The sequence below is a fragment of the Coloeus monedula genome (assembly GCF_965178545.1).
Source record: "Coloeus monedula genome assembly, chromosome: 14".
Taxonomy (NCBI): Eukaryota; Metazoa; Chordata; class Aves; order Passeriformes; family Corvidae; genus Coloeus; species Coloeus monedula.
Window position 1 is genome coordinate 10,944,540 of NC_138794.1, and position 24,804 is coordinate 10,969,343.

At 45.1% G+C, this 24,804-nt stretch overlaps 2 protein-coding genes across 2 annotated transcripts; one reads left to right on the plus strand and one right to left on the minus strand.

The window, feature by feature from the left end:
• The first annotated feature begins 271 nt into the window (after positions 1-271).
• Positions 272-11,407, plus strand: HACD3 (3-hydroxyacyl-CoA dehydratase 3). Its single transcript, XM_082291049.1, has 11 exons — positions 272-379; positions 802-844; positions 2,003-2,076; positions 3,956-4,120; positions 5,009-5,060; positions 5,430-5,540; positions 6,159-6,286; positions 6,791-6,903; positions 7,441-7,547; positions 8,334-8,465; positions 9,417-11,407. Exons 1-11 carry the CDS (start codon positions 293-295, stop codon positions 9,491-9,493), a joined length of 1,089 nt encoding a protein of 362 aa, XP_082147175.1. The 5' UTR covers positions 272-292; the 3' UTR covers positions 9,494-11,407.
• Positions 11,408-11,630: 223 nt separating this feature from the next.
• Positions 11,631-21,464, minus strand: INTS14 (integrator complex subunit 14). Its single transcript, XM_082290557.1, has 12 exons — positions 21,205-21,464; positions 20,842-21,116; positions 19,447-19,554; positions 17,489-17,644; positions 16,351-16,469; positions 15,784-15,926; positions 14,941-15,033; positions 14,301-14,445; positions 13,914-14,047; positions 13,697-13,815; positions 13,255-13,320; positions 11,631-12,416 (listed from the first exon to the last, which is right to left on the minus strand). The coding sequence occupies exons 2-12, from the start codon at positions 21,061-21,063 to the stop codon at positions 12,165-12,167; spliced, it is 1,557 nt and encodes a 518-aa protein (XP_082146683.1). The 5' UTR covers positions 21,064-21,116; positions 21,205-21,464; the 3' UTR covers positions 11,631-12,164.
• Between the last annotated feature and the right edge of the window lie 3,340 nt (positions 21,465-24,804).

Sequence of the window (24,804 nt, forward strand, 5' to 3'; positions counted from 1 at the left end):
GTGGAGTCCCCATACTGGAGGGATTTCAAAGCCGCGTGGATGCGAGGGCATGGCTTAGTGGTGGCCTCGGCAGTGCCGAGAAATAGTTAAAATGGATCCTGAAGGGCTTTCCCACCCCAGACAACGCTGTGATTCAACGACTGTCAGCGACAAGGCCGACACAGGCGCTGAGGGGGCTCGGCTATAGCCACCCCACCCACCCCCAGCGGCCCGCGCAGGCGCGGGAGCCCCGCCCAGCGGGGGTCGGTGTGCGCAGGCGCGGGGCCGCCGCGGGCCGGTGCGGGCCGGGACGATGGCGGGGCCCAGCCTGCGGCCGCACGTGCACTGGGCACAGCGGCACCGCGAGCTCTTCCTGCGCGTGGACCTCAGCGACGTCCGGGTACGGCCGCGACACGGCGGGGACATGTGGGGACACCCGGGGGGACTCACCTGCAGGGGGCGGGGGGCATACTGACCTGGGGACACCTGGGAGGGGACTCCTGCGGACACTCGGGGAGTGATACCTGGGGGACGCCGGGCGGGGACACCCGTGGGGGATTGGGTGTGGGGGGAGACTCACCTGGGGGACCCCCGGAGGGAAATCACCTGCAGGACCCCTGGAAAGACTCACCTGCGGGACCCCCGAGGGGAAGTCACCCGCGGATCCCCTCGGGGGCAGCGGCAGCCGAGAGGGTCTCGCAGCGGGGCGCGGGGGTCCGGGGAAAGCTGTGCAGGCGTTGGGCCGGCGGGAGCCCCCAGGTGGGTGCGCTGACCCCCGCGGGTGTGTGAGCTGCCAACTAAATGCATGTTCTCCCTCCGCAGAACCCGGACATCACCATCACCGACAATGTCCTGCACTTCAGAGGTAGGGGCTCCATCGGGAGGGGGTCTCAGCCTGGCCCCCACCCGGGGCTGCCGCTGTCCCAGTTGTCCCCACCGTGGGGTGCCTGGTTCCCGTCAGTGGCAGGAGCCACCGTGCTGGGCATGTTCAGATCCGCCACACTCCCACCCACAGCCCTCTGTGTTCCAGCCCTGGTAACCACAACAGGCCCTGTCTTATCTAACAAGAAAACCCCAACCTCCCCATATTTAAATACCAGTGGTATTTCCATACATCCTTCCCATCCCGGGCCAGCCAAACCCTGGAGATAACTCACAGAAATTTTTCCTGTCACAAAGACCTTGTGTGCACTTGTTATCAAGCCTCCACATCAGGAACTAGTGCTCCATTTGGAAACTAAAGCAGAACTCACCCTGAAAGATGGGTTTTTTGCAGCTGGACAGCTGCACATTCCAGCACCATGGAGCTGGTGCTGGTTAGCATGGCTGGGTAGTACTGAGTATCTGCTGTCACTGGTTTTATAGGGTTTTCTCCTTTATTTGGTGGATTTTTAAAAGATGCCTCATTAGGAGCTGCTGCCTCCCTGGTGAGCTGCAGCCAGGCCATTTGATAGGAGGGTGTTGCGCATTGTGTTCTCGATTGGGATCAGTTTACGGTGTGGAAGGCTGGAAATTAAACACAGTGTGCATGGTTTTGGAGTCCTTCCGGGGACAGGATCAATGTGGGAGATGATAAATGAACCCTGATAAGTGCCCTCCTGCTGTTGGCACAGCCAACATCACCACATCACCCTCCTACACACCCAGCAGCACCCATCTCCCTGGGTGCTCCATCATGCAGAGGCTGGATCCTCCAAAGGCAGGAGATTTTCAGCTGGATTTGAATTATCCATGAGCAGCCTTTTGAGCCCCTCTTTTGGGAATTTCACACGCGGCCTTCGTGCAGCAGGGACCCTTTTCCAGCATGGTGCAGACTTGGCAGCAGCTTTAGCTGCTGACTCCTGCATCTGGTCCTCCAAGCAACGTTTTGGTGTCTTCCCTGTTACTGTGTGGTTTCGTCTTGCCTCCCAGGAAGGCAGGAAGAAAGTGCTGTGAATAAGTGCTGAATATTTCTGTGTACAAAACATCCTTTGCAGGTGGAGTGTGTGGAACCTCACACTGACTGTCAAGTCTTGTCTTTTAGCCCAGGGTCATGGTGCCAAAGGAGACAACATCTATGAATTTGAGATTGAGTTCCTCGAGCCGGTCGAGCCTAAAGTAGGTATTTTTACTTTTCTCATTCTTGCAAAGAAAAAGTAATGTTTGAAAAACTCAAAAGGAAAATAGCTGTGCATAAAGTTCCCAATATACTGTTTAAATTTTCCTGGTAACTCTGTAACAGCCAGCTCTGTGGCAGTCCTCTGTGCCATTGTCTTGTCTTCATGCAAATCACTTCACTGGAGCTGGTGCCCGCATGGACTAGCTTTGGTAGATGCTTGTATCACTTGTTACACAGCAGTTGTAAATTTTTAAAGGATTTAAAGCAGCAAAATAATGAGAGAATCTGACAACGCATTGTCTGATGCAGTCTTGACTGGAGATCAGGGGAACATTGTGCACTCAAGTGTGATGTTTGCTGGCTTCTTCTGTAGCTGGACAAAAGAAGAGAGTCAGGAGAGTTCATGTTTCTGGCATGTGCAGATTTCTTAGGTTGTGATATGTTGTGGCTCCTGTTGGAGAAATCTGTCCTTAATTCCTGTTGCAGTCTGAGCTGAAAGAGTTTGGCTCAAAGAGCTGTCCCTCTGTGTTACTCACAGGTGGCTGTGAGGTCTGTCCCTCCCTCTCAGAGCTGTTAGGAGCACAGGAGAACTTGGGCTTTGCTCCTGGGGCAGGATTTGTGCTGCTTATTCCTGGCCGAATTTGGGATAGCTACAGTCAGACCAGGAGCCACCCTTCACATCTGCTCTTTGAACAGGGAACGAGACCATCGGAGGGCAAATTTCAAGGCTCTGTCTGCAGGCACATTTCTGGTGTGGCTCCTGCCAGGTGTGGAGTGGCAGACAGTGAACAGCTCTTGGTTCCAGGGTCTGGTGACTGCCTTGTCATCTGCCCAGCCCACAGTGTGGGAGAGGTGCCTGTCTCTGCCTGTTCCTGTCTCCTGTGCTGGCAGACACGGGCTCTGCTGTGAGCCAGGCCTGGAAAGCAAGTCCTTGCCTCTGCAGAACAGCCTCCTTCCAAAAGTCATCAATCTGAGTCACTGTGGAGGGACTGGAGAACAGACTGAACTCTGTGTAACTACAGATGTTCAGGACCAGGAAGTATCACAATTTTGATGTGCACCATGAGTTCCCCTTGCTGGTGCCAGGCTGGCCAGCAGTGAGAGAGAGAGCCTCTGGCAGGCAAGGACGAGGTGTAGTAGCTGTAAATTACAGCTGCAGCCTTCAGATGTCTGAGGAGCATCCAGCCAGCCTTGACAGAGCAGAGCTGGAGTAACGTGCTCAGTTAAGAGTGCAGCTCATGCAGCAATTTCAGCTGGTCTGAGAGGCAGTGCCATGCGGAGCAGCCGCGGTGGTGGCAGAAGGGTGGGCTCCAAGGTGACAATGTTGTGGGCTGGAAGGATGGAGAGGTTCTGGGCTGTCACTCTGCAGGTAGAGAGGCCTTTTGGGGTGGCAGTGACCACACTGCCCGGTCCATCAGCTCACCTTGTCTCTAGGTGTTTCCTAAGGCTCTTAGCTCCTCCTCTCACTGCAGCAGGTGTCACATGGGGTCCCCTGTTTAGACATGTGCGTATGGCTGCTGGCAGTGTTATTTTTACTGCTCGTTAGAGGAGGTGGGTGGCTCACAGTACTAAGTGCAAAAGGTCTAAAGCCAAGATCAGGAATTCTGCCTGGGAAGGCTGGTGCTGAGATCTTTGCTAGCTCTGTGGTGGGATGCAGTGGATATAGGCAGGGTGCTCATCAAATCCTGCAACCATCACAGCTGCCATCTTCAACTGGACTGCCCTTTGTTTCTGTGCCTTGGGTGGCAGAGAGATGTTTGTGCTGCAGCAGTTGTGTCATCCCTGCCTCCTTGATAAGGGGAACTTGGGTATCAACTTGGGTCTCAGAGCTTGTTTCTTAGGACTTTTGCTGATGTGTGCTCCTGTGTCTGCCTCCAGCCTGTGTGCAGGGTGACCCAAAGGCAGCTGAACATCACTGTGCAGAAGAAAGAGAGTAACTGGTGGGAGAGGCTCACCAAACAAGAAAAGCGCCCACTCTTCCTGGCGCCCGACTTCGACCGCTGGTTGGACGAATCAGATGCTGAAATGGAGCTGAAGGAGAAGGTCAGTCCTGTGGGCACCTGTGGCTTGTGCAAGGACAGCAAAGCAAGGACAGCTGTTCTCCTGTGCCTGAACCTGCATTCTTCATTTACGAGCAGTTGCCTGGAAGGCTGATTGTTATTGCTGTTCTATGTGGAGTTGGTTTAAGTGGTACAAATTGTGAGCAAGAATTTGGAAATTGGGACATTTCTGGTTAGAATTGGAACTGGAGGCTCTGTGCTGGCTCCTTGCATGTACCCCTTGTGTCGTGATCCACAGAGGATCATGTCACTCTGTGATGTGGAGCCCAAAGGGTTGAGTCCTGGGCATTGTCTGTCTGGAAGGAATGGATTCCACCCCAACACCATCTGGTGAGCTTGAGCAGCTTACTGCGGTGGGGAGGTACAAGACTGACTTGGAAAAGACTTGAACAGACCACATTCCTGCAAATCCCTTTTACAACAAACAGTGCCCTGTTCCCCTCTGCAGCCATGAGCTTAGCACAGAGCAGAGAGGGGCACTGCAGTGCCAGGAGCCATGAGCAGTGGGAAGGGCAGGCAGAGAGCCTGGGCTGGATGTTCTCTGTTCCATTCAGGTCGCTGGTGGGTCATGTAAGAAACAGCACAGTAATAACTGAGAATTGACACAGAAAGCAGAGGCCTTTTCAGCAAAATCATCTAATTACTACAACAAAATACATGGTGAGGGCAGGATAACTGGTTAACACCCTCTGGCTTTTACTGTACTATAATTTCTAGATGATGAATGTGCTGTTTTATGCTGGTGAAAATTTAAACCTTCCAGCTGCTGGCTGCTTGGCTGAGTTTTAAACCCACTAGCTTTGCAGTAGTATAGTTAACAAATCACTTGCTAATTACAGTAAGTCTTTAAAACCTTATCCTTCATCTTAAGGAAGAAGAAAAGATTAACAAAATGAAAATAGAATCCAGAGTCCCAAAGGACCGTAAGTAACTGCATCTTTTTAGTGGGTAAAGTGGGATTTAGAAAGTTTGTTCACTCTTTGTGAACCTCAACTCTTAATCAGCAGTTTTGAGTGACTTGGTGCGTCTTGGAGGGGGATCTTTGTATTGTGAGCTATTAGAAATTTAATAAAAATGGAATGAAGTTTCCAAGGAATGTCAAAAATCTGACTAGCAGGAATTGAGTTCTGGCAGATAATGGCAAAAGCAGAACCCCCCAGTGCACGCGACAATGCTTTTATCACAATCAATAACTTCCCTTTTCCTTGTAAGCTTTATTCTCAGAAAGCCTGGTTTGCAGCTCTATTACCATTGTACTCTGCTCACCTGATGTGTTTATTCTTGATTTTTAGCTTTCAAACACCTGAAGAAGGGATACTTAATCATGTATAACCTTGTACAGTTTTTGGGATTCTCTTGGATTTTTGTGAACATGACAGTACGACTGTTCATCTTAGGAAAAGGCAAGTAATGAGCACTATTTTATTTATATTGGAGGGTTCGAGTTGATTTTCAGTGTTGTTTTTAAGACTTTTTAAATAGCAAAATCTAAAGGGAGACATATTTAGGAACAAAACCATGAATGCATTGCCAAAGAGCACAGTGAAAGCCTTTCAAAGGTCATCAAAGTGTCAAGGGCAGGAAAATACTGTCCCCTTGTAATCACAGCTGTGCACTCAGTGAATGATACTTGTGCTCTGCCAGGATCACTTCTAACAAAATCAGCTGAAGCAAAATGTCTTGTTCACTGCAATGTTAATGTTTTTGAAAATGATCTGGACAGAATATTTTGGTTTTGAAGCAAGAACAATCCATTCTGTTGAGGTACAGCACTATTGCTTTTTTTGGTAAAGCAATTACTGAAATAGCCCTTGATCCTTCTGTGTGTGAAATGGAGCAGTGTTTCTGGCCCAACTGCTGTGAGTTCAAGATAAGGCCTATAAAGAATTTACATAATTATGCATCATGTTTTTCTCAAATACAGCTAGAATCCTGTTATCATAAGCTGTGCTACTGCACCAGCTTCCTGAGCATGGAAATTCATTTTTTCTCTAAAATGGTTGGTTTCTTGTGTCTTACAGATTCCTTCTATGACACATTTCACACGATTTCTGATATGATGTATTTCTGTCAGACCCTAGCATTAATGGAGATCATGAATTCACTAATAGGACTGGTCAGATCACCGCTGATACCTGCTGTAGTGCAGGTAATATTTTTAAATTCTTCTCCTTGCTCTTAAGTTTAAAGTAAATGTTTATTTTGCACAAATGTTGAGATTGTCCTAAAATAAGTGATGCAACCTCACTGGCACTGGACTAGAGGATTTCTTATTCAAGAGGCAGGAATCCATGCTTCCTAGTCTTGGCTGTGTCAGGCTGTCTGTCTCCTTCCATCACCTGGGTAAGAGAGTGCAGGACAACAAAAGCAAGAAGTTGATGAAAAGAACATGATTTTGATTTGGTGCCAGTGCCCTTTTTATTCTGGTTGTGGTTGTTGTGCATAAAAATGAGGGTGGATGATTTAAGACTGGGTCCCTTGGATTGTACCTAAATACAGAGCAAGATGCCTACTTGTAAGAAGCAGGTCACAGCTCAGCTGTGAGTTAGTTGTGTGCTCAAATGTGTGAAGAGTAGATATGTTTCTGACAGCAAGGACTTGCCCTTTCTTTTGATGAAGCGTGAACATTCCTTAATATGTTTTTCTTTAACAGGTATTTGGAAGAAACTTCGTTTTGTTTGTTATCCTTGGAAGCTTGGAGGAAATGCAGAGCAAACCTGTGGTGTTCTTCATATTTTATTTCTGGAGTATCACTGAGCTGTTCAGGTAGGTGGGATTTTCCTCCTTTCCACCAGGTGTGCACAGAACAAAGTGGTTGTTCCCAAGAACTCTGTGAAGAAGATTTTGATCTTCATATTTTTTGGAAGAGTGGCACCAGTGCATTGGCCCCAGAGGGTAAAAGCTCCTTAAGTCATGGACTGTCACAGCCTTCCTTGATCTGCCAAAGGCTGAGGCAGGGCTGGAGTCTTAAAGTAATACTGCCCTGTTGCTTGATTCCTTGAGGGGTTTGTTGCTTTGAATTTCCATTGTTAAATGAGGTCTTTATCTTTGAAAAGAAGTTATTTTGAAAGGTTTATTAGGCAGCCAGGCAGTTGCCTTCATCCCCGTGTTCAGAATAATGGCCTGAGCTCTGTAAACTGCCCAACAACCGTGTGTCCATCGTCATCCACAGGGACAATGCCTTGAATATTCTTGTGTCATCTGGGAATTGTGCTGGCCACAGAGTGTATATACACAAGACTAATTCTAGTAGTAGTTTCCATTTTAAACTGTTTGTTTCTCTTTACACTGCACTGGCTGTAGGTACCCCTATTACATGCTTTCCTGCATTGGAATTGAATGGAAACCGCTCACCTGGCTTCGTTACACTATCTGGATCCCCCTCTACCCCTTAGGGGGCTTGGCAGAAGGTATCTCCTTAAAACACAGTTTACTAAATAATGAATTCGAGGCTGGACAAATAACTCAATCTCTTTTTTGGTAACTGGACTTAAAATAGTAAAACAGAACAACAGATAAATAGATTTGCTTTGAGGTGAACCAAATGTAAGCATTTTGTCTTTCACGCTGAATCAAATATTATTTTCAATTTGATGTGAAAAGAAGTCTTTGTTATGGAGGAAAGACTCTTTCTGGAGGGGGGAGTAAAGGCAACAAAAGGTTGCAGGAACAAGTGGAACAAGAACAAGCTGCACAGGATGCCAGTGCTCACTTCCCTCTACTGACCCAAACCTTTGTCTGCGGGGCCTGACTTGCTCAGCCTGGCCTGGGTTCACACCAGCTCCCAGGTCTTGATATTATCTTGTAAATCACTGCAGAGGACAGGCAGGAGCTTATTCCTGTGTTGCAAACCCATGTCTGTGAGCCAGGAGGAGCTTTGGGCATTGCCCAATGCCAAGTAGGGGGAGGACTGTGCCTGTTTCATTGGTGGGGGTATTTCTGGATGGCAAATCCTCCTGGCACAGGCCCTGGGGCTGCAGCTGTGTGTGAGAACAGTGTCTCACCAGGCAGGCTCACTGCTGCACCCCCTCAGCCAGGTGCTTCTCACCCTATTATTGCATGTTCAACACCTTCAAAATTGCTGTCATTAATCAGCACTGGCAAATAAGAAGGGACTGTGCTGAAATAGTTGGTGTGGGCTGGGTGATTGTATATTTTATCTGTGCTTGGTAATAATGGTGACCTTCTGCTTTCAGCTGTCTGTATTGTTCAATCCATTCCAATCTTCAGTGAAACAGGGAAATTTAGTCTGGGATTGCCAAATCCACTGAACGTCACAATCCAGTTTCCATTTGTGCTTCAAATATATCTTATAGCCTTGTTTTTAGGTAAGTCTTTAATTGTATTTTTCAGTATTGAAATAAAAAGGCCAGTTTCCCCTGCATAACTTGATTTTTCAGAGAAAATTAAATTCCTGCATCTTGGGGACCATGGCAACACAAAATTGCTTGAGGTTAAGCATTATCCTTGTGGATTGTTCATGTAAATTTGTCAGTGATGGAGGGGAACACACCTCCAATGAGCTCTGATTAGCCCTCCAAAAAGGTGATCTTGGTAACAAATTAGTAGCATAAACTTGGGTTAAAAGAATAATTTTTACATGCATTTATAACCATAGCATACTTAGTTTCACCTTTTATGGGGTATTTGAGCTTTGGAATGATTTAGTGGCAATCTAAATAAAATTTCAAATTAAAGCAATTTAGTTAAACATTGAAGTATAATCACAAATGCAACATGAAGTCATGTTTTTCCAGGAAACAATATAGAAGTCTCTTTAAATAGTATATTTAAAGATGAACAGCTGCTTCATACATATGTGGTTTTTGGTGTTACATTTGTAAACAAAATTTAACTTCCTTGTACCCACACCCAGTACTCTGGGTAACCACAGCTCATCGCAATCTAACCTGGAATTTTAAACTGAGCTTTCACTAGATTTCTCCTGCTCACAGACATTGCTTAAAGCCACCCTTCAATCGAGTTTCACCCTGAAATACATGGTTCATCCTCCTTAGCTCTGCACAGCTGGTGTCACAACTTCTTAAAGGCGACAAACCAACCTTCTGAGCAGCCCTTTACCAAACAGCCTGTGCAGCAACTCCTGCCTCACCCAGCAAGAAAACACTTGCATGAGCTTTCACTGCTATACACGCCCCTAAATAATTTGTTGTGTGGTGGGTTGGTTGGGTTCTGTTATTGCTTTTTAAATCCAGTACAGCCATTTAGCATTAAAGAGATGAAATGACATCCTACCTAAACACTTCATTCTTTTCCAGGGATATTTGTAAACTTCCGTCACCTCTACAAGCAAAGGAAACAGCACCTTGGACCAAAGAAGAGAAAGATGAAGTGAAGGAGGACTGCAATGCTTTCTTATCTCACTTAAGGACAAGACAAGCCTCTAATTCTTACGGTTTTACCCACTGTAATGCAAAGAATTTTGTAAAATGAAATGACCACGCTAGATTTCATGATTTCATAGTGAATTCAGGTAACATTCCCTTATACTGGATTTTGTTCCCTTTCCATCATCTATGCATGGCATTTACCATTGGACATTTAAACTTGTATCCTGTCAACCAGCATATGAGAAAGAAATTCTATTATCTGCATATGATATGCTTATAATCAGTGGAGCAGCACTAACTAGAAATAGTGTTTTATCTTTTAATTGGAGATTTGCTCTTTCAATATTGCATGCAGATAGGGCTTCTGATGTTGGGATATGCTCTTAGCTGGCCTGTGCTGTTCCTGGGATGCGTCTTGATGGCAGGAGGAGGCACAGTTGGAGACCACTGTGCAGTGTTTGGGTGTTTATCAACCACTGGGATAAACTTGCGCAGCACATACCCCCCCTTTTCTTCTGCAGCATTATTAATGGTGCAGAATTAAAACTGGAAGTAGCTAATGCTGATTTAAATGCTACCAACTTAGTCTGTTTCTAGTTGAGCCTTAATAGAATAGGAGCTCTGTGTGGACCATAGCAATGTGTATTCCTGTAGCAACACATCTATCCACTCATTAGGGAAAGGAAACTGCCACTGAGGACAGAAATGCTTTCCTGGTTGGTAGAGCAAGCACTGAAACATAACAAGGGAGCGTAGGTACCAGCTTTCCCCTGGCATGTGAACCCCAACAGAACTCCATCCGACCCATGCAAAGGGAGAATATGGAACTCTCATGGGAGATGGGGCCCCTCTGATCCATCCTGGCAGGGCTGTGGCTCCTGTATTTATAGCCTTCAGCAAGGCAGCAAAATTGCTTTTCTACCTGCATTTAGGGGTCCAGCAGAGAAGTTGGTGTGTATGGTTTGACTGGCCCCTGGTGGGATGGAACAGTGGGGCAAATAAACTGTATTATTTAGATAGCACATATCAAGTCTTAGTAAGGGAGATCCCACACAGGGTTTGAAGGACCCTTTTCTGTTTGCTTGCTTTAACTACCACCACCAACAACAACAAAGAGAAGCTCCCCCCACATTTCAGGTCATCTGCTGTCTCACCTGGAACCCTTTGGCTCAGCTGACTTTATTTCAGCATGTCCTTCTTCACACCGAGCCTCCCGTAGCTTATCCCAGATTCCTCTGGCCTCTTTAATCCAGTTTTGAAATGTACAGAAAGTTGACTCTAAACTGTACTGTGGTTGTGAACAGGTTGTTTTCCAACTGCCACTGCCCCAGGGCACTGCAGAGCAATGCCAGCAATCCGGAACAGACACTGAAGCTGAGATTAGCTTAGTGCCATGTTACTATTTATCTTTTTCTACTGTAAAACAATATGAACCCTCCAAAAAATTATTTTATATATATTATAAGTAACAAACACCAGAAGGTTTGTGATATGGACTCAGTGCTTGTTACTGCAGAGGAAAGGAAGTAAGTGTTAAAAGGAGACTTTAACAAAGAAGCAGTACAAGCTCCACACTGCATTTCACAAATTGTGTTCTGTCAACAAGAGCCGTGATACAACTCCTCTTTGGGAGAAGCACAGCCTACTTTACTCAGGAGAGTTGAGCACTATTTACACAATATTTCAGTTAGCACACACTGTACCTATGTTTGAAGTATGTGAAAATGTTGAATTAGCTGAGTAACAGAACAGCAAGGATCACTTTCATATTTTAATTTCTCTGCTGGGCATTTAAACTTCTGTTATGAAATCCGTATGTATTCATCAGTGAAATTGTGGTACCTAGTGCAAGTTGTCATGGATCTTACACTACTGAATTTTAGTCCTTCAGAAAGAATGTGTTTCTATTAATAAAGATTTACAACCAAATTTTGCTTCAGTTATTTGTTCCTTCAAATTATACAACTTTCTGAGACTTTGTATGATTTGGTATTTCACTTGTGATAAACAGCTGGGAGCTGAGCCTTCACCAGGTCAGTGTTTTGGGTCACACAGCCTCGTTGCTATGAAAATGGAACAAATCCAACTTAAATTTTTATGAAGAATTACTCTTTATTTGTATTATGCAAACAACCACGTGTCCCAAGATTAAGTTACTTTCACAAGCATAAGCACTGCAATGCAAGTGATAACGCTCAGTACAGACTGTCAAGTTGGGCATAAAGTCAGGGCCAACACCCCAAAATCAGCTCTGTATGTGATCTTGCAGGGTGCTTCTCACACCTTTTCTTTGGACTAATCAAGTTGATGTTTAAAATATAGTAGCTGCCTTTTAGGATACTTTCACCAGTGAGTTCAGTTACATAGTAACTGCATTTTGGGGGGGCCAAAAGCCAAGAGCTGCCTACAACGGCATTTTTTTTTCTCGTCACACATACCAAATAACTTCCACCCATCATCCAACACCATCATTGGCTTTGGGACACTTTCCACAGTTTCCAGGTCTGACTAAAGCCACCACAAACGAGCTACGTTTGTTTAGAGAGCACTGATGCAAAACTTCCCTGTTTGGATAGGAAGTTCTTAAAACAGTGATTGAACAGGCCCTAAAAAGTAAACAGAAGAAAATTTGAACCACTTGAGCCCTAATCTAGAGAAGCTCCCAAAATGGAGACTTCACATTCTCTCAGTGCTGCTACTGGAAAAATCTGTCTGCAGAGGAGCAATGTTATGATCATAGGCAGCATATTCTGAGGCTCCAGTACTTGCCACTTTGAGCTGCTGAGCTGCATGTGTGAGCTGGAAGGCGGCGTCAGGGTGTGCCGTGTCAGGGAGCAGGGTGCACTCCCGCTCTAGCATGTCTGCCACGCCCTTCAGCAGCTCCAGGAAGCCAAAGGCCAGAGCTGCCTTGCGTAAACGATTCAGCTCCTGCAAAGACGCAAAACCCCTTTTAAAGCCACTTCAAGCCTTGACATCAAACCTGGGTTTCTTATATCTGTTTGTAAAGGTGACGTTACTCACTGCTGCTCACAGACAGAAAATGCTTCAGGGCTGACGATGATAGTGACACAACTAAACAGTGGTTTTCCCTTGATCCTTTCCTATAAATCTCCACTTCTTCCTTTTGTGCATTCGGCTATTGTACCTGCCTGCTTTGTCTGTGTCCCAGCAGGGCTCCAGCTCAGGCTTCACTGACTGACTGCTGTCTTTAACTGCAGTGTCCAGTAAAATGCAGATACATTGATTTTTCTTCCCTCTGAACTGAACAGTGCTTATGTGCACTTAGGCAGGGTATTCATTCTTCAAGTCTCTGGAGGCTGCAATACCAAACTGCTTCAGCACTAAGCTTGCAAGAGGAATAATTACCTCCAGCTATAGTCTGGTTATGGATTATAATGGTGTGGCCAAATGTGCCTGGAGTTTTGTGTTTCTCTGCTTCATTTGTAGATAAAATGGAAGAGACATTTTCAGACTCAGAATGACATCTGCGTTCCTATTGCTCTCTGATCCCTCAGTTTATTTCTGCCTGGACAACAGCACAGAAATAGCAGGGGTCATGAGGGGCACTTGTAAACATGACACATCTCTGCCACCCCGCCAGAAAATGTGGTGGCAGAGCATGGAAATCAGCCCCCTTGTCTCACCAAACCAGTCTAAGCTTTTGCAGAGCACCACAAGCCTACACAGAACACACAGGGTGGTTCCTCTGTCAAATGCACCACCATCACTATGGATCAAACTTAGGCCCGCCTGGAATGTTACTCACTTTATAGAAGGTTTGTGTTTTTTCAGGGAGTTTCCTTGCATTTCTCAAGATCTTCTGTACATCTGTCTGCAGAAAAGAGGAAAAAAAAATACAAAAGCCGTGGCAGCTTCTGGAGGAAGCTGCAGAACAACCCCCAACTCTTTATGGATAAATTATCCTGACCATTGACAAGACTGCAGCTCACAAAGGCTGAAACATAACTGGTAATTATACTAAATCCAATAAACCAAGCCAGATGCTCCACTGGAGACACAGCTCTCATTAAACAAGCTATGCTTTCTGATTGCATTTTAATCATGACATTGTAAAGAGGCAGTGTTTATAAAATTGAAAGAAAAGCAATAAAGCAATTACATTAAATGGGCAAGACATGCACAGACTGCAATTCCTGCTAAGATGGTTCCTGCTGCTCCAGGTAAAGCAGCAGAACCTGGATCATTACCTGGAGGCCACTGGGTTTGATCCAGACAGTGACATTCTGAGCGTAGCTGCGCTTGTTCTTGGGCTGCAAAGGGAAAGGGCTCTTATTGTCATCCTCCCCATAAGGATTTTCTTTTGCATCTGGGAGAAAAAAGAAAATACAGACTTAGCAACTAAGAATTGGCAAGATCATTCACACAACACTGAGTGTAAGAGTTATTCAGAGGAGTGACCAGTACCTGAAATGGGGCCAAGCTGTGCCATCTTCCCCAGCCATGGGAGGGGCTCAGGACCAGGTTCAAAGAGTGACATCATGAGGTTTGACTTCTTCTTGCTATCAGCTTGTGAATAAAGCATCCCATACCACTCTGGCCTGGGGGAAAGAGCAAATCCACAAAGGCTTAAAAACTTCCACCTCTCTGCCTAGAATGTGCCTCCCTCTCCCTATGTGGAGGCTCAATGTTTGCAATTTGTACTGACAGAAACAAATCTGCAATTAAAAATGCACAGCTTTGTCTAGCAGTGCAGAGTTCTGCACAGAATACAGATATAAATAAGCTTAATTTATAAATAAAGCCTAAATGAGCAAAGTAAGAGATTTTTCAGGCAGACATCCAGCTCCATACCCCAATTGGACGAGAGCCACCATGCCTTCCACTTTCAGGCTGCCATGTAATAAAACACAGAAGTTGGGGATTTTCCCAGCAATCTGATTAGCTGAATTCTCATCTTCAGTGTCATCTGTGATCCCAGGTCCCACCTCATCCCCTTCTGGGGAAGAATAAAAGCAAACAAAGAGAGAACAAGAGAATAAATTCAAACACACGAGCTCTGTTTCCATGACACCACCCTTTACTGTCCGCCTGCAAGAGTTAATTAATACTTTCGTAGAACAAACAGCTGCAGAATGAACTGCTTGGGCAAAGTGGCACAATAATGATACATAAATATTCCACTGCATTGTACTCAAGGACATTAAATATTCATCTTGCACCACATATTTCATGGCTCGTTATTATTCCAAACTGTAAGTTTAGCATGTTCTATTAATAATGATGCTGTTAGCACCCTGGTCCCTCTATGAACTTCCCAAAGAACACAGTATGCAAAATAAGAGAGCTTGTGGTCAAGGTTTTAATTTTAATGCATTCACACAAATATGACATCTGGTATTTTGATAAAGCAGAAGACCTGTGCTTCCAGTCTAAACCACATTACAAGGAAAGCTTACAGTAGTTTTTGCTGAAATAAACCCATATTGCTCACCTCTGTTAAGTGCAATGGGCAGTACCAAGTGTCTGGACAAGACAGGAGGGCTGGAAATGTCAGCAATATCTACAAACCCAACAATTTCTAGATCTGCAGGGAAACAACAGATTTTTAATCATATTTAAGACAGTTTAAGTCATATTTGGAAATAGCTGAAGTGCATTCAGAGTCAATTTAACATAACCACTTCTTGCACCATGAGGTTCTCTGAAGCAATGACAACAGGTAGCACAGGAGAACCCAAACTCAACTGGTGTAAAGGTGTTAGTAAGTTAGAAATACATAAAACACACAACTTTTGAAGATGAGAACATGACTTTCAGCATACACATACTGCTGCCCACAAGCTGTGCTGATGAACAATTACAGAATTGGGCACCTTGATATTTACCCTGTACACAATCCATTGCTGTCTTCTAAATTCCAAAGGAGAAAAACCAAATGCCTGCTGCTCATGGGAGCTATGTCCACTAATGGGAGGGCTGGGAAGGTTTTTCTTTGCACAGTTGTTTTTAAAAATAATTCCTCCTCCCTGAAGCTTATGAGGGTGTTCATGGAAAGCAGCCTGTGGCTGTCTTCCAGACTCTACCCCTAGAAATTTGCACCCTGAGCTCTGAAAGTGCCTCTGTGCTACTCCAGTCCTTTTTCCAGGCACACAAGGATGAAGTAGGATGATATTTTTGTCCCCTGGTGTCACGCATACACCAAAAAATTACACAGCCAGTGACTGATCCTTGCAGAGACAAAGTGGATGAAGCAAAACTACACAGGATGAGAGGTGGTAGTGAAAGGGCAGAAATCAAATTGATTTTAGTAAAAAAGCAATCAAAGATTTGTTACCTGTATTAATTGCTTTAGGAATGGGGTCTATTTCCTCATCTATAATGAAAGGCTCTGGTCTGGGAAATACTTGCACATCAGATGTTAAGTGGCCACACTTGAGGACAGCATGGAATGGTGTATAAGCCAGGTCTATTAGCTTTCTAAAACACAGTTATTAAGGAAAACATAATACATATAAAATGAAAATAGTTTGTCTAAAGCACACTAACTTAGCTCCCAAACCTTTTATAATTACAGTTAATTCAATAGTTCTAGTGTTGCTAAATTATGAAACAAAGCAGCATTATCCCACTGATGGCAAATGAACAATAATTACGGAAATTACTGTGTTCTATCTGCCAAGCCTAAACAGATGCTATGGTTTGGTTACAATGACTAAAATAAGTATTGACCATAACCAGTGAAGGCCAAGATGAAATTACAGTTAACAAGATCATAAAATAATTTTTAAAAAGAGTTTAATCAGAACATCTCCTATCACCAGATTTCTTATTATATTTGTTTTCCTTTCAAGATACTAACTTGGAACATTCCCAAAGGCCTGTTATCTACAAGTGTACTCACCCAAACATGGACTGCACATTCTTCAGACACAGGGGGCCATCAATGGTGAAAATCTGTCCTTCCCCATTGTTTAAATCAATGAGCCGTTCCAGGCAGTCTAAGGAATCTGTGCTTTGAAGCTACAAAAAAATAAAGGGAAATATTTTTGTTGAGTGATCTTTTTATCCTCTTTTGTACTAACCAGTATTTTTAATGAAAATATGCACAACACAGCAAAAAGCATCTGACTGGATGCTCCCATGATTTTTTGTTATCTCTCTCCTTTCCAAATAAACCAACATTCTTTGTCTCCCAGGCAATGTTCTCTTATTACTTATCAGAAATAGAAGATTTATTTTAAATATTTTCCCAGTTATTTTGATATATAAACAGTGCTTCAATCCACCAGCTTAATCAAAAGGATCATCTTTGACAGAGACCATGAAGTTGAGATATCTAATTGATACCTAAGCAGAAAACCCTTCTGTGAAGGACATGAGAATAGCGGAGTCAAAACAAAAGCAATGCTGTTAATGAAACCTAATCTAAGGAATATTAGCCAAATAGACTTCTTTTTAAAGAGTGCTTATGCAGCAGAATTCTAACTCCTGTGAATGTTTTTAAAGCCGGGATTGAAATTTGCAAGAGAAAGAAAGGAGGAAGAAAATTGACACCTTTCCTTCAAAACTAAGGGAAGCTGGTTTGAACACTGGCTTAGAGACTTTAGTTTTGCCCTCTCACATTTCTACATACAGCTACTGTGTTTTAAGTGCTGGGCATCTTTGCAACAAGTCATTTATTCAAGAATTTAACTGTAGATTAAGAAGAGCCCCAAAAGCATTCAACGTAATTAATGCAGTAATAATATAAATGGAGAAATTAAAATTCCATAATATTCCCCAGGGAAAAACTGACATGATTTATAAAGATTATGATAATAACGCATGAGCAGTAGATAATAATAGTGCAATAATAAACCTTAAATTATCTTTCACCAATAACTAAGCACGAGAATGTCAACTAAACCTTAAGCACAAGAACATCAACACATGTTTTGTGCTGACCTGGTCGTTAGTTCAGAGAAGACCAACAATTATCCAATGCAACAAAAAGACCAACAATTATCCAATGCAACAAAGACATCATAATAAGACATCACCTCTTCCAGATTGGCCATGCACATGACATAGAGCTTGGATGGGAACGGAAAAGGCAGTGGGAACCTGTTGCTTTCGCTGCGCTGGCTGTGAGTGGCCAGGGAGTGGCGCAGGGAGCCTCTGCCGATGCCCAGGCAGCCGTCGGTGACCAGGACAATCTGCAGTGACAGGGGACAGGTGAGACACTTCCAGCTGCAAGGGGCACGTGAACACCCACACACTGTAGGAGCCTTCCTGCAGCATGTGCTCCTACTGAAAATCCCTGCTCCCACCGGATTTCCTCCACTGACCTGGTGAAAGAACTTTGAGTAAAACTTCCAGAAAAAAACCCATATAAATGAGAAATTGAAGATTGAACCCTTGTGATTTACACAAGTGTGCACGGCAAATAAACATTTTCTTGGCATCAGGCAGTTGCACTAAAATTTGGACTTCATACATTTCATTTTTAAGTGTACACTAGAAGCACAGTGACTACACAGCCAAAAACCAGCCTGCTGCTGTTGGACTCAAGAATCCCAGGTCAATTTTCAGATGGAAGATAAAGCTATTTCTTCTGCGGAATCTGGAGAGCAACTCAACTTCCACTACAAGCCACAGAAACCTTAAAAAGTGTAGTATTAATGATCTTTGTTCTGCTGCAAATACAGCTGCAGTATGCTCACATTTTGCAGCAGAACTACTACAGCAAGAATACACACTTTTCCGTTCAATTGCACATCCAGAGTCAATCCTTGTGGAAACCTAATAGGTTACACTGAATAATGGGATTATTTACACTCAGCTGTGACCCAATCACTTCCAGAGGAGTAAAAGAGCTGCTCCTTCAATGCTGCATGGCAACTGCAAGCAGAATTTCTGGCTGCTAGGTAAGGAAAATCAAATCCAATTGGACCTCCATGTGTAATTGCTACATCCAGATTTGTATTCGCTCTTCATCCTCAGTCGCTCTCGCAGTCTCCTCAGAACTGTTGCTCACCAGTGATGTTTTCCACTACTCCAAGACTGCACAGTACATTCCCCAGTGCTCTTCACCACCCCAGCACCTGAAGTGCCAGTAAAATGAGCCATGACACAAATGAGAGACCAAATTGTTGAGGTCTATCTCTGCTTGGTTTTCGTACCTTTCTTGTTCTTTGCTTTGAATGTTTTTTGCTGTCCCAAGGTGCCTTTTATCTGTGTTAGATGATGAAGCACTGCCTAACCAATAAGCCTCTCTCCTTTTTCTCCTTAAGGAATATTGCTTCAGGCATCTTCCCAGCTCACTGAGCTGCAAAATTACTGAACTTAAATAAAGTGTCTCAGAAAACCGAGGGTTAAAAGCAAACTCTGCCATAAGAGGCAGCAGATTTGGAAGGCTGAGAGCTTTGAGGGCTGAATGGAGTGTGTGAGCAGCTGCATGGCAAATGACTCATTTGGGAAAGAAGTCAGATCAAAACACACTCAGTGCAGCCCCATGCTGTTGGTTGAGAGCTGGAATTGTTACAAGCCCTGGAAACCATCAAGGACTGGAGGGGAGAGGTTCATGCACGTGTGACTACACCCCTTCCAAATGAAGTGGGGCTCCCGGGACAGCAGATTGCATCCACATCAAACACCAGGCCTGCACAACAGTGCTCCTGAGCCACATTTTATAATCCACTGCACCACAATAACATGTTGGGCAGGAAACAGCCTCATTTTTTCCTGCTGCTGAATATTTTTATAAAGAACACCTTCTGTTCATATTCCAGATTTAGCCAAAATACTAATTCTTTGTGTTTTTGCAGCACCAGCATGCCTGAGAGTATTCCAAGCTTCCAAATTACATTTACATTTCTATCTGCAACTCACAGGCATAGAATCAATCAATCACAGAATGGTTTGGGTTGGAAGGGGCCTTGAAGATCACCAAGTTCCAATCTCCCTGCCAGGGATAACTAAATATGCAGTCAACTTAAAACAGTGAAATCAGCCATACCTGGCAAGGAATTGCTGCCCCCCATTCCTGCTGGACAATATTGCAAACCCCCAACAGTGCCGACTCCAAACAGGTCTTGTCATAATCATCCATGTTACTCAGGGCTTCCTGCAAAGACAAACACCACAGTCATTGCTGGGGGAATATCCCTGCCAGAAGACACCCAACAGTCACTCATGGCTCTGTGCTAAGGCAGCACCTTTGCTCTGCAGGGTAACACAGCTCCATTGTGACACAAAGAAATAAAAAGGGAGAAAGGTGTAAGAAATGATGAATGAGATCATGAGGCAATGACAGCTGATGTGGAAGGAACTGTAGTATAAACACAGCTCTTTAAGAATGAAAAAACACCTTCCCATGTCTTAAAAAAGTGAAAACCTGTGGCAATATCTAACGGGAAACATTTAGCTGAGAAAATCCTCGCAGGTGCAAGAGCAAACTCCTCAGAGATTCAGAGACCACAAGGAGTTTGTCTCACAAAAACTCTTTGGCAGAGTAACAAACCCAAAACTCGCATCTGGATCCATAAACCAGCTTTTCTCCTAAAGTGAAAACCTCACATTTAACACAGCATCACCAGCGTGCAGCTGTGAGATGAACTTGCTAAAGGAGCCTGGTTGGGCTCTCAGCTTGCAAAATTCCTCCAGTGAGCTCTTAGGGAAGTGAAAATAAATCAGAGAAGATGCACTGGCACTCAGCTGCTAAACTGCAAACATAACAGAAAATAGCCTTTAAAATCTCTTTGTCCAATGGACAAATCTAAACCATGGTGCCCTGTGACAGCAATGTGTCATTTCCTCCTAAATATGAGGGTCAGATATAAATGTACAATTTTTGCTGGATTCAGAGGCTCCAGTGCCTTACTGCATTCACGTGAAATTTCCCTCTTGGACTTTTTCCTTTCCATTTCCTCCTCCCAACTTTCTACCACATCTGTGAGGCCTAAAATCACTTACTCTCACACTTGCACTGTTTTCGCTGCTACACACTCTCATCAGCACCTTCCTTCCACCAAATCACTTGACTCAAAGCCTTTCTAAATGGTCCTGTCAGCTGCATCGTTTATCAGGAGCAAACCAACACCTACACATAAAAACAGGGCCATCAAAGAACCAATCACTTGTAGAGCTTCATCAGACAGCCCTTTCCTCCATCCCATTTTAAAGTCAACGAGTCACACTCCAGTGCTCACCTGCAGAAGTACAATTTGCAAAACAGCAAAATGTTTCAAACACACTGATTTCACCTACCCTTAAAATAAGGGAAACCCACTCAATTCAAGACGTGTGCACAAGACGATACCAAATCACACAATTCCACCGTGCTTTGGTGGTGCAATTGGCTGATTATTTTAAGACGTTGACGGTTTATTACTTTCGTGTTCACACTCCCTACCTGGAGCGTGTTGTAGTCTCTTGTGAAGGGCACCATCAGCTCCCAGAGGGATGAAAACACGACCAAGGCCGTGAACTCCAGCTTGTAGTTGGTGGCCATGTGCTCGAAAAGCATGGTGAGCCCGTGGGCAGCAAGGTGCTTGCGCTGGTACTCCTCGGAGCCCTCCACCGACACCGGCCGTGTCATGGACAGCGACACGTCCATCACCACCACCGTGGGCATGGCGAGCTGCTCCTCCGCCGCCCTCACGGACGGGATCAGCCGGGATCACCTGCCTGCAGCGGGAGGAAAAGGCAGAAATCATTACCAAAGCTGTAGTTGTGGAGCCACTTCACGCTCACCCCGTGGAGAAGCGACAATTACCCTTTTCCCCCTCAAAACGTGGGACTGAGCACAGATTAAGTGAATGCACGGTGAACCCCACACAGCATTTCCAGCCGGGTACAGAGCAAGGCCTGGAGACGGCAGGAGCTGAGCCTCGCTGGGGAAAGGGCGCAGCCCCGCCGCTCCGAGGGCGGTCCGGCAGGGATCCAGCCCTCCCTACAACCCTTCGCCCTCAGCGGGGCCTCTCCCCGGAGCGCTCCCGGGATGGCCCGGGCTGTGCGGCGGCAGCGGGCTGGGAGGAGGGCAGCGGAAGGGAAATGCTGTTGCACACCCCCGGCCGCCGCGCCGCCATGCGTCCGTCATGGCAAGCGTCCCCCCGGAACGCGCGACCCGGGCGGGAAGGGCCGCGCCTCACTAAGCCCATGAGGGCTGAGACCGCACGGGAAGCGGGAAAGTTGGATGTCCACGATGTGGGAATGTGGTGCCCACATAAAATAAACCGCTATGCGTGGAGAGGGGTTTATGGATAAGCATCCCGGCTGGGCAGTGCGGCTCCTTCTCCCAGTTCTATACGTGTGGGAGTGAGGTGGGGCGAGAGGCAATAAACTCCAGTGCAAAAGTGATGTATTCCCGAAATAGTGTGTTCAGACAACAGTTTGCTTTAAAATTATCATAGAGTCACGGAATAGTTGAGCTGGAAAAGCCCTCCAAGATCATCAAATCCTACTATTCCCCCAGCACTGCCAAGGCCACCATAAGCCATGTCCCCAGGTGCCACATCCATACAGCTTTTAAACCCCTACAGGGATGGGGACTCCACCACTGCCCTGGGCAGCCTGTTCCAATGCTGGACAACCCTTTCAGTGAAGAAATTTTCCCTAATATCCAACCTAAACCTCCTCTGGTGCAACTTGCAGCCATCTGCTTTTGTTCTGTCCCTGTTCCCTGGGAGCAGAGCCTGACCCCGCCCCGGCTGCCCCCTCCTGTCAGGGAGTTGTGCAGAGCCAGAAGGTTCCCCCTGAGCCTCCTTTTCTCCAGGCTGAAGCCCCCCCCCAGCTCCCTCAGCTGCTCCTGGTGCTCCAGCTGCTTCCTCAGATCCGTTCCCTTCCCTGGACATGCTCCAGCCCCTCAGTGTCCTTCTTGGCATGAAGGACCCAAAATCAAATCATAATTTTCTAATTCACCTGTGAAAAATCTGATGATTAGATTGTTGTGGCTGTTAAATCCTTGGCCAGGGATGTTGTTAATTCCTACCGTGTGGAGCTGCACCATATCAGTGCCACAGAAGAGTCACAAGAACCATCCCCAGGTTGCTGTGCCCAGCAGGTCCCTGCTCTCTCCCTCTTCCTTGGTGCCCCTGGTACAGGGCCTGAGGAATTCTTCCAGGAGACAACGAGTTTTAAACCTCTCTCTGGCGTTGCAAAGTAGATACATACTGTGGCAAAGGCCAGCAGAGCTGCTTGTCTGGTATCTGGCCTGTCAGCCACAGGAGATGCTTCAAAATGCAGCTCCATGTGCCTTGTTTAAAAGTGTTTCTATGTGTGATTTACCCCCTGCCAGTGCCGTGAGGGTGATCCTTGTCCACAGCTACTGCTTCAATCCAGTAGTTTGTGAAGGAGATAATCACCTGCCCTCACATTGAGAATAACCTGTGATAGCAGACAAAGGTGTTGGCTTCAGAGATAGACCCAAATCTACACAATACTATTTAATCTTCTTAGGGGCTGTGCATATTAAATGGGATTGGCTATTCCCCCACTAACATGTCCTTCACACCTGACCCGCTCTTGTTTTAGGACTCTACCAGCAGAGGAGACATTGTGAAAATTTTCACCTGCGTCTCTCTGCAACAGCATCTCCCATCTGGCTGTTCAGTACCAAAGAAGTTTCCAGCACTACACCCAACCCCTGGAACTCCCCTTTCTCCTGGACAAACCTTTGGAAGGTAGGCTGGGGAGGTTTGTTTGATTGCATTGGATCTCGTGTGACTGAGACAGGAGTTTATCAGGAGCTGACCTAGACTTACAAAACTAGAGAAACAATTCCTCTGGTCAGGAACTGTGAAAGGTTGGAGAGCTCTTAGAACTGATCCTAGCTTCGGATGTCTTTCTGTTTGCAAAAAGGCTTTTCAGCAGCTCATTTTGGAGAGGAGAAGTAAAACCAGTGTTTAAATAGGATTGTGTGCATACGTCTGTGTCCTCTCTGTGCCATCCTTTTAACTCTCCTATCTTTGTTAGGGAGAGTGATTTTCTCATAATGTGCAATTTGTTATACCTATTGCGATGTTCTGCCACATGCATGTTTATGTTCTTTTTACGTATGAAAAGCAAAGCTTGTTTCATCTGTTTATTTGGTACTCCCATGACCCTCTATTACTGTTGCCTTAGTGATCCTCCCAACTGTTTAAATTAATGTTGCCTGTTTTGCAAGAAATTTAGGCTGATAACTTCCCTGGGTGTTATGCAAGAGGGTAAGTGTGTGATAACTTGCATGAAGAGCTTACCTGAGAATGATTTAGAAAACTATGATTCACATCCAGCTAAAGAATAATGTAACATGCCCACTCTGAGGAAAAAAATAATCCATGAAGAATGTCCATTTAAGGTAAAACATTCAAGCAGTACTGAAAGGTAAATTTTGTCCAGGCCCAAACCCCTGTATCCATGCTGTCACAGCTGCAGGCACTGTCACTCTGGCATTTACAATTTCTCTCCCTTTCTAAATGCTGCTCACATAATTATGCAAGATATGCTAATTACCCCCCAATAAAAGGTATGATTACAATTCCACTTTGCCAGTTCTGATTTCTACAGAAAGTCCTGAAAAGATGTGGTCATAGAAACAAATGGTTGCTCAGCACCCCCAGTTTTACTAGAACCACATCTTCCTCGTGCTCTGCTCAAACGGAAGGAAAAAACTTACCCTTCCTTGGATGGTTTCCTGGGGACTGAAAGGCTGGAAAGCCACAGAGCAGCATCACTGGGAACTCTAAACCAGTTTCAATCCTCCTGCTGAGGTTATTTTGGTGAATAACTGGTTTAGGAGGGAGTTTTATACAGCTTGGTCTTGTCTTCAGAGCATCATTTCTAGCAATTTGGTTCCTTGACAGAAGCCGTATCTTCTCCTCCTGCAGAACACTGACCCAGTTTATAATATTACAGAATAACAACTGGACTGCAGTAAAAGCACAATCCTTAACAGCTCCTGGATATAGGCATTTGTTGGGATCAGAATTCAGCTTGGATTGGACTGTCTCAGCCAACTCCTCTCTATTAAGCCAAACCTATGACTATTAATCAGCATAGCCTACAGTCATATATAAAAAAATAGACTGAAACCTGGATCTAGATGTCTTGTTACTCATTTAAGTTAATTTCTTTTTAATGAATAATAGAAAAGCAGTCAGTGAAGTCTTGCTGCCCAAATGGTGGAAAGTTGCAGTACTTTGTTTTTCACACCAGATTTTCTTTTGCAGGATTCCTCATTTTGTGCCATGCAGTTCCAGTCCTGATGCTCCAGATCAGCTAGAAATTGTGCTGTGCAGTTCCAATCCTGATGCTCCAGATCAGCAAACTGGTGACCAAGTGAAGTCTTCAGTGGCTTCTGGACACTGAGTTCTGAGTTTTGAACCTTTAGGAA